At 50.5% G+C, this 9516-nt stretch overlaps 1 protein-coding gene across 1 annotated transcript; it reads left to right on the forward strand.

The window, feature by feature from the left end:
* Positions 1 to 302: 302 nt before the first annotated feature.
* KLK4 (kallikrein related peptidase 4) lies at positions 303 to 3759 on the forward strand. The gene is made up of 5 exons (XM_049621684.1): positions 303 to 414; positions 1681 to 1843; positions 2262 to 2512; positions 2599 to 2735; positions 3358 to 3759. The coding sequence occupies exons 1-5, from the start codon at positions 354 to 356 to the stop codon at positions 3508 to 3510; spliced, it is 765 nt and encodes a 254-aa protein (XP_049477641.1). The 5' UTR covers positions 303 to 353; the 3' UTR covers positions 3511 to 3759.
* The last annotated feature ends 5757 nt before the right edge of the window (positions 3760 to 9516 follow it).

The following is a 9516-nucleotide window of genomic DNA, read 5'->3' on the forward strand; positions in this document are numbered from 1 at the left end:
TGTCCCAAGTCCGCCCCGAGGGGCCATGTCTCCATGCTCCTACTCTTCCAGTTTAGAGACAGAGGGACACTTCCTCCGTCGCTTCCTCTCCACCTAATTCTCTCTCTTTCCACCTTTCTTTCCCTCTTTCTCTCTCCCTCTCTAAATCTCTCTAGGTTCTGGGGCTCCGGGCTAGGATCTCCAAACCACGATGCGGGTGTTGGAGGGCAGGGGTGGCATACACAGGTCCTTGTCTGACCAATAATATCCTTAAGGGGACAGTAAGAGAGGGAGACAGAGAAAGATGGAGAGGTTTGGGCTGTGAGTCCCCCAGACTCACCAGAGACTGACCCTGTTGCCCAGGTGCTGACGTGATGACCACAGCAGGAAACCCCTGGGGCTGGTTCCTGGGGTACCTCATCCTTGGTGTCACAGGTATCTGAGTGTGTGTTGTGAGTGTGGCTGTCTGTGCCTGAGGGCACAGTGTTTGTCACCGTGCAGGCATGACTCAGTGTCCTCCTGGGTATGACTAAAGCTGCCTGTGTGACAGAACCGGGACCGTTGCTCTCTGGTTACACACATGGGATTCCTTGTATCATAGGGAGTTTCTGTGTGTGCCATTGGTGTACTGTGTGTGTGTGTGTGTGTGTGTGTGTGTGTGTGTGTTTTGCACGCTTCTCTCTGTGTGTGACACGGTGTGATGGGCTGTGTGGTCAAACCCGTGAGAGTCACTGTGTTACTGGGTGAAGGTCAGACGGTCTGGGCCTCGGAATATGCTGCGGAGTGACAACGGTGGATGACGCTGTGAGGACACGGGAAGCCCAGGGTGCCGCTGACAGGGAGGTCGTGCTTCTGGGGGAGTCGCCCATTGCCGGAAACCTGTGCCTACTTCCCGGGTCTCTGATCCATGGACTCCCAGGGGCCCACGTCGCCCCGGGGTTACTGTGTGAGCCGGCTTGTCGCTGGTGCGACTGTGGAGGAGGCTGAGCCGGGGAGGGAGTGACTCTGAGGGCCACCAAGAGCGACACTGCTTCCTTGAGCGTCTGACTGTGTCATCCTCGTCTCTGCACCCTATATGAGGGGTTCTGCTTACGCTAGGGGACTGTGGCCCCGGGTACTACACGAGGCTGGTGTGGCACTTGTGGGGGAGCGGGGGGCGGGGGGAGGGAGAGACAGAGGGGATGGCAGGTGGGTCTTGGAGATGGGTGTGACTGGCTCAAAGCTCAAACTCCCCTGGAAGACAGACCCTTCTCCTTTACTCTGATCTCCGCTTCCGGAGTCGTATCCCACCCCACGAAGCCTGATCTGGCCCAGAAAATCCCTGCACCAGGACCCCGCCCCCGGGAGGTCTAGTCCCACCTCCTGAGCCGGCCTCCGCCCTCCTCACACCGCCCCTGGGATCCCTGACTCCACCCATGAAGTCCTGGCCCCGCCCCTCATCCCCGCCCCGCGGCACTGGCCCCGCCCCCTGCACTGTGATTCCCGCCCCCAAGAGCTCTAGTCCTGCCTTTTGAGCCTGCCCGCCAGCCGGGCCCACGCCCCCGCATCGATCCCTGCGCTTAGGAGCCCTGTTTCCACCCTGAGACCATCCCCGGTCCTGACGAGACCCTTGAAGCCATGACCACGCCCCTAGCCCGTGGCCACGTGCCCAGGAGCCCGGTTTCCACCCCGAGCCCGCCCCCATCCCTGATCCGCCCTCAGGATCCCAGGCCTCGGGTGGCGGCAACCACATCATAAACGGCGAGGACTGCATCCCGCACTCGCAGCCCTGGCAGGCGGCGCTGTTCACGGAAGACGAATTTTTCTGCGGGGGCGTCCTGGTGCATCCGCAATGGGTGCTGTCAGCCGCACACTGTTTCCAGAAGTGAGTGCCAGCCTGGGTGGGGGCGGAGGCAAGGGCCCGGAGCAGGGTGGATGGAGTGGCGGGGGTGGGGAGGAGGGGTGCCTGGAAGTAACTTTAGCTCAGCCTCGGTGCCGAGAGCGGAAACGTCTGTAAAGCAAGACTCTGCAAGGGAAGTGGGGGCTGTTGGCTTTGGAAAGACTCAGGCAGCCCAAGAGCGAAATCCCAGCTCAGCTGCTGAGTCACTAGTGAGTTAAGACAAATTCTTGTCGCTGGATAAATTGGGTGTGTGGGCGAGGATTTGAGATCACAGATGGGTAGCTCCAGGCGCCGCGCTTAGCGAGGAGGATGGGGTTGGGATAATGAGGGGGGGGGGCGGGGAGATGGGGTTGTGGAGATAACGGTGTTGCCACAAAACTAATCCGTCCCCCATGGCCCTCAGGTCCTACACCATCGGTCTGGGACTGCACAGTCTTGAGGCCAGCCAAGAGCCAGGCAGCGTGATGATGGAGGCCAACTTCTCCATACAGCACCCAGAATACAACAAACCTTTTATCGCCAACGACCTCATGCTCATCAAGTTGGAAGAGTCGGTGCCCGGGTCGGATGCCATCCAGAACATCAGCATCGCCTCCCAGTGCCCGACCGCTGGGGATTCTTGCCTCGTTTCTGGCTGGGGTCAGCTGATGAATGGTGAGCTCACGAGTGTGCGTGTGTCCGCCCTCTCTGAGGGGTTCTCCTCCCGGCCAGAGGGGCTGACCCCGGGCTCTTCGTCGCAGGCAGGCAGCCCCAAGTGCTCCAGTGCGTGAACATCTCGGTGGTGCCCGAGGAGATCTGCAGCGCGTTCTATGCCTCCGTGTTTCACCCCAGCATGTTCTGTGCCGGGGGAGGACAGGACCGGAAGGACTCCTGCAGGGTGAGAGATGGGGGACAGGGGAAGGAGGGGAGGGGACGGGTGGGGGGGATGGAGCAGGGAGGGAGGCAGAGACACACAGGGGTACAGGGGAGAAACAGACACGGGGAGATGAATGGAGAGACAGAAATAAACATGAGAGTAAAGAGAAGCAAAGAGAGAATGAGAAATAGAGACAGAGATAGTGGAGGCAAACACACACACACACACACACACACACACACAGAAGTACCTCAGAGAGAAACAGAGAGATAGACTCATAGAGATGAAATGCAAAGAGAAATAGGGGATTAAAAAAAAAAAACAGAATATGCAAAGAGATGCAGAGAGGCATAGAGACTCTGGGAGTCAGGGACAGGAAAACAAGCCATAGGGGAAGATTTAAAAACAAAACAAAACAAAACAAAAAAAAACAGAATAACAACAAACCCAGGAGAATCCAGCAGCTGTTGGGACCTAGGGGAACAGAATTCCCTACGGTCAGGGCTCTGGAAGGGACCTCTGATGTGTGTGCGGTTATCTTTTATTTCCCTATCTTAGTCTCTTGGTGTCACTGGTTCCCTTCTGACTTCAATCTGTCTCCACCTCTCCGTGTTTTGGATTCTCCCTCTCTCTCCAACAACAGGGTGACTCTGGGGGCCCCCTGGTCTGCAACGGGTCCCTTCAGGGCCTCGTGTCTTTTGGACAAGTCCAGTGTGGCCAACCCTATGTGCCAAGCGTCTACACCAACCTCTGCAAGTTCACTGACTGGATACAGAAAACCATTCAGGACAATTAACTTCTAGAACTTGGACCCAAGAAACTCAACCCCTAAATATAGGCTGCAGAAGGGATTCAGAAATTTGGATTCCCAGTACCTTCCTGCCTCAGGCCCAGGAGTCTAGGTTCCCAACCCCCTTCTCCCTTAGCCCCAGGAATCCAATCCCACCAAGAATCTTTTCCTGTACTCAGTGCCCCCTAGTGGCACAATGTTGACCCAGCCTTACCAGCGGCAGAGAAAGTTGTTTCACTTTTGTCCCTTCTCTTAAGCCCAAAAATAAAGTCTAAGAGAAACACAGGCTCTGTTTGGACTGTCCTCCTCACTTCCATTCCAATTCAAAGGATTCTAGTAAATAGCTTTTCCTCCTTGGGCCTCAGTTTCCCCCAGGAGGGCCATTGGATTCCCAAAGAAGGAGATAATGTTTGAGAGGTTAAGAGAATCTGATTCTGTGGATGTTACCCAATTTCAAAAAAGTCAAGTCAGCAAATGGCAAATTAATGAGGTTTTTTCCTTGCTTGGTTTATTTACCTATGGTTGACTTATTTTGGTTTTATCTTCCTAAGTGCATTTTAAGAAGTTTTCATTTGTATCTGCCTCAGAACCCTGCTGCTGTAACTAGGGGATGGTGAGAAGAATCATGGAGAGATATGGAGACTGAGGGCAGAGATGGGAGGGGGGAGACTGAGGGCCCAAGGAATTGTTATCATACTCTTTCCTGATAAATTATATTAATAAGAACATACTACCAAGAATTTCTATTCAAGAATATATTCATAAGTATATTATTTGGGAATCTATTCATCTGGAGATATTCCTCAAAATATACAGAGTAAGGAGTAAAATAACTAATAGTGAAAAAAAAAACCATCCCCACTCATCAAAAAGGACTTAAAGATGTTTCTCAGGGGTGCCTGAGTGGCTCAATCAGTTGAGCATCCGACTCTTGGTTGCAGCTTGGGTCAGGATCCCAAGGCTTGCATCAAGCCCCATGCTGGGGTCCACACTAAGTGTGAAGCCTGCTTAAGATTCTCTCTCTCTCTCTCTCTCTCTCTCTCTCTCCCTCCCTTCCCTCCCTCCCCCTCTGCCCCTCTCCCCTGCTCATATGCTCGCTCTCTCTCTTGCTCTCTCTCTAAAAAAAGTAAAAATAAAAAAATAAAGATGGCTCTTAGAAAATAATAGAATGGGGGCTGGCTGGCTCAGTTGGTAGAGGATGTGACTCTTGATCTCGGGGTTGTGAGTTCAAGCCCTACATTGGACATGGAGCCTTAGAAAGAAAGAAGGAAAGAAAGAAAGAGAGAGGGGAAGGGAAGGAAGAAGGAAGGAAGGAAGGAAGGAAGGAAGGAAGGAAATACAACAAACAAGATAAAAATGAATAAGGACACAGGTGATCTGAACAATAGGATTAACAAACTTTATTTAGGGGCACCTGAGAGGCTCAGTTAGTTAAGCATCAGACTTCAGCTCAAGTCATGATCTCATGGTTCGTGAGTTCAAGCCCTGACTAGGGCTCTGTGCTGACAGCTCAGAGCCTGGAGCCTGCTTCGGATCCTGTGTCTCCCTTTCTCTCTGCCCCTCTCCCCCCTCTCAAAAATAAACATTAAAAAAAAAACTTTATTTAATTGTTACATATAGAACATTGCACCCAGTATCTGAAGAATACACAATCCGTCCAAAACACACATATCTACCAGAATGGCTAAAATTAAAAAGAATCGCAGTACCAAGTGTTGGTTAACGTGTAGAGTGGCTGTAACTCTCATACGTTGATGACGGGGTGTAAATGGTAAACTGCTTTGGAAAACAGTTTGACAATTTCTGAGAAAGATGAGCTTATGTCCACCTCATGACCAGCAGGTCCACCCCTAGGTATTTATGTACGAGCAATGAAAAAAAAAAAAAAAAAAAAAAGACTTGCCAAGAATGCTCATAGAAGCTTTCCTCATAATAGCCAAAGTGGAAACAGCCCAAATGTCCATGAAATAGTGAATAGACAAGCTATGACATCTTCATTCAATAGAATGCTACTCACTAATAAAAGAGAAATTAACCATTGATATACCCAACAACGTAGGTGCCTGTCACAATCGTTATGCTGAGTGAAAGAAGCCAGATACAAAATACCACACACGTATGATTCCTTTTATACATGAAATTCTCGCACAGATGAAACTAACCATGGTATGAGAAGGAGAGGTAGATGTGGAAACAGTGGGAAATGATGTGAGAGAACTTTCTGAGGTGATGGAAATTTTCTAGAACTTGACAGGAGTGAGGGCTACAGGGTTCATGCATTTGTCAAAACTCATTGAACTGTATACACTTGAAACCTGGATATTACACTCTATATACGTCAATAAACAAATTATACCTTCATAAAAAACTTGACACAGTATTTACAAAAAGTGACCAGATACTGAGCTATGAAGCAAGTCTCAACTCTCAAGTTTCAAAGTTATAATATACAGAGTATGTTGTCTGACCCCGCAAGGTAATTACAGCAGAAATCGGGACAAAATAATTATGCAGAAAATCCTCGAAATACGCTTCTAAATAAGTAGAAATGGATGAAATTAGGGAGAAATGGATGTGTGAGATTTCAACGTCACTATCATGCAAAGGATTTGGTATCACACAGATCACATTCTCCAACCATGATGAAAGAGAATTTCAATTCAATATACACATCAACATAATACCAATACACACAGAAGTTAAAACTCAACCACTCATCTGAGTAATTCATGATAAAAATGAAATCATAGTGGACAAAAATGGATGAAAAAGTCATAGTGGAAAATTTTTACACCTTAAAACTGGATGATAAATAAAATATGACATATGAGGGGCATCTGGATGTCTCAGTCCAACTCTTGATCTCAGCTCAGGAAGTCATAATCTCTCCATGAGATCAAGTCCCACATCAGGCTCTGCACTGACAGCAAGGAACCTGCTTGGGATTCTCTCGTTCCCTCTCTCTCTCTGCCCCTCTCCCTCTCTGCCCCTCTCCAGCTCTCTCTCATGAAACATACACACACTCTCTCTCTCAAAATAAATAAACAAACTTTAAACAATAAAAAATATGACCTGAAAACTTGTGCAGAGCAGAAGATTTATAGCTTTAAATAATTAGATTAAGGGCACCTGGCTGGCTCAGTCAGTAGAGCATGTGTCTTGATCTTGGAGTTGTGAGTTTGAGTCCCATGTTGGGTGTGTAGATTATTTAAAAATAAAATCTTTTAAGTGCCTGGGTGGCTCAGTCAATTGAGCCTCCAATTCTTGATTTTGGCTCAGGTCATGAGCTCCCGGTGGTGAGACTGAGCCCTCAGGGCTCCGTGCAGAGTATGGAGCTTGCTTAAGATTCTCTCTCTCTCTTTTTCTCTCTCTCTCTTCTCCTGCCCTTTCTCCCATTTGAACTCTATCTCTAAAATAAAATTTTTTAATTAAAAATAAAATATAAGAAATAAAGAAAAAAGAAAGGAAGGAAGAGAGGGAAAGGAAAGGAACAGAAAGGAAAGGAAAGGAAAGGAAGGGAAGGGAAGGGAAGGGAAGGGAAAGGAAAGGAAAGGAAAGGAAAGGAAAGGAAAGGAAAGGAAAAAGAAAAAGGGAAAGGAAAAGGAAAGAAAAAGAGGAATGGGTGAATATAAAGGACCCAAGGTGTTGACAAAGAATAGTGAATAACCCTAACTCAAAGGAAACTGAGGTAGGGAAACCTGCAGAAATGAAGAAGGGGGTGCTAGCTGGAGGTGAAAGCAGCTTGGGGCTCTGGATCAGAAGTCACTCTCAAAGTGATCATCCCTGGATCATGCTCCAAACACCTTGATTGGGGTCTGGGAGGTGGGTGGGCTGGGAGGGTGTGGACTGTAAGATGGCAGTATCTGACCCCAAGGCACGTGTCCCCCAGCCATAAGGGTAGGAGAGCCCTGCAAAGGGGAGCTTGTAAGCCTCAGTGTAGCTTCTGGAAGCAGTGGCAGACTCGAGGCCAGCCAGTCCAGCCCAGATTAGCCGGGTGAGTGAGTGATGGGTGGTTTCCGCATCCTGCCTCTCTGGCCCCATGTCAACTTTTGGGTCTCTGATGTCTCTGTCTCTCCATCTGTGAGTCTCTGAGTCTGTATTTCTGGCTCAGTAACCTCTTTCTTCCTCTGTCCCTCTATCTCTGTATCCTCCAGATACAGCATTCATCAGCTCTCCTGTCCAGCTCTGTATCTCCATCACCTGATTCGGTCCAGCTCTAACACTCTTGCCTTCTCTCTCTCTCTCTCTCTCTCTCTCTATGCCCCCCACCCCCGCATCTCCATGTTTCTGAATCTCACGCTGTGTTTCTCTTTCTCTGATTTTTTTTGTCACTGTCATGCCATCTTCCCTCTGCTGCCACTGTTCAGAACTGTCGCTGACACTTTCTTTCTGTCTCCCTGCTGTCTCCCACTCCTGTCTCAATGTCTCTAGGCTCTGCGTCTCAGGGCTGAAGTCTGAGGGTCAGGAGGAAATGCCCTTTCTGCCGCCCTTCCCTGCCCAGACATCTCCTAGGAGACAGTGGAAGAACGGAGTGAGAGGGAGGGTGGACAGACCCGAGCTAATGGCTTCAGGCCCACCCGAGGACTTGACGGACCCGGAGACTTCCCACAACTCTTGCATGGGCAGGAGAGGACCCGTCTTGGCCAGGGGGAAACTGCAAATGTGAGATGATGTGTGCACCCAGGTAGGTTTGCACCTGTTGTGTCTTGGGGAGAGGTGAAGTGTGGAGTAAGAAGGGTCCAGAAGAGGGGTTCCAATCTCTAACTTTCTTTTTTTTTTTTTTAATTTAAATCCAGGTTAGTTAACATACAGTGTAATAATGATTTCAGGCCAACCTCTAATGTTCTTCACGGGAGACCTTGTCCAGGCTTCACCCTCCAGAACCTTCCTTGGTCTTGACCCCGCCCCCTGAGCTCTGGCCCCACCCTGAGCCCTGACTCCTCTCCTCTGTGGTCTGACCCCGCCTCCAGGAGTCCAGGCCAACGGTGGCCAAAGCCCCATATCTAATGGCACACAGTGCAGACCACCCTGGAAGGGAGCCATCTTGCAGGGAGAAGGACTCCACTGCATCCCGCGGTGGGTTGGGTCCTCTTGGCTGTGCGCATTGGGCTGGGGGCGGGGCTTCATCTCTGGGGTGGGCCCTGAGAAGAAGAGGGAACACTTTTCCTCAGCTGGGGAAAGATGTCAGAGGGGGAGAGGGGTTGAGACTGGGGATGGGTTGCTGCGGAATTGCTTGTGGATGGAATTGAGATGGGCCATCTCGGGTGGGAGCGCAGATGAAGGGGAGGCTGCCAGGGCCCTGACGAGCTGGGTGGGGGTGTGGGGGAGGGGTGTGCCCATCCACAGCAGCCTACAGCATCAGGCTGGGTCCTCACGGCCTTGGTGCGCACCAAGAGCCCGCCAGCCAGACCTCATGCTCACCAACCACAGACGGAACTCAGCAACCACAGAGCAGGATTCGGTCAGCACCAACCACCTGATGTCTGGCTGGCACTTAGGTCCCAGAGTGAGCTTTTCAGTCACAGTCGCCGCCCATGTGCCCGTGGGGGGGTCTCTCCCTAACAGCTCTGTCCCCAGTCCGTGTCTCTGAGCCTGGGTCCTGTCCCTAGGCGACAGCCCAAGCGTCTTGCAGCACGTGAACTCCCCAGTGGTGTCTGAGGGGGTCTGCCTCGAGTGCTGTGCACTGGCACTCCTTCTACCTCAGTTCCCTCTTGATCCCCTCTCTTTGGGGCCTCATGGGCAGGGGGGCTGAGGAAACTGTATTCCTTGGTTCATGGACCTTTGACTCAGCATCCATGACCGGCCCCTCCACTGTGTTTATATTTGTTTCACCGACTCACACCCTCCACTGACCATTCCCTCTTGTCCCCATAATCCATTCCCACTCCCCACTCCTGAGAGGCACCCCTGCTAGTGTTTTTACTGGACATTGTGACTTGACTGTGCTCTGCAGAATGAGTATTTGTGAGCACACGTTGTAATTCATGTAAAGCTATTATGCTCCATAACTCA

The sequence above is a fragment of the Panthera uncia genome, assembly GCF_023721935.1.
Source record: "Panthera uncia isolate 11264 chromosome E2 unlocalized genomic scaffold, Puncia_PCG_1.0 HiC_scaffold_19, whole genome shotgun sequence".
Taxonomy (NCBI): domain Eukaryota; kingdom Metazoa; phylum Chordata; class Mammalia; order Carnivora; family Felidae; genus Panthera; species Panthera uncia.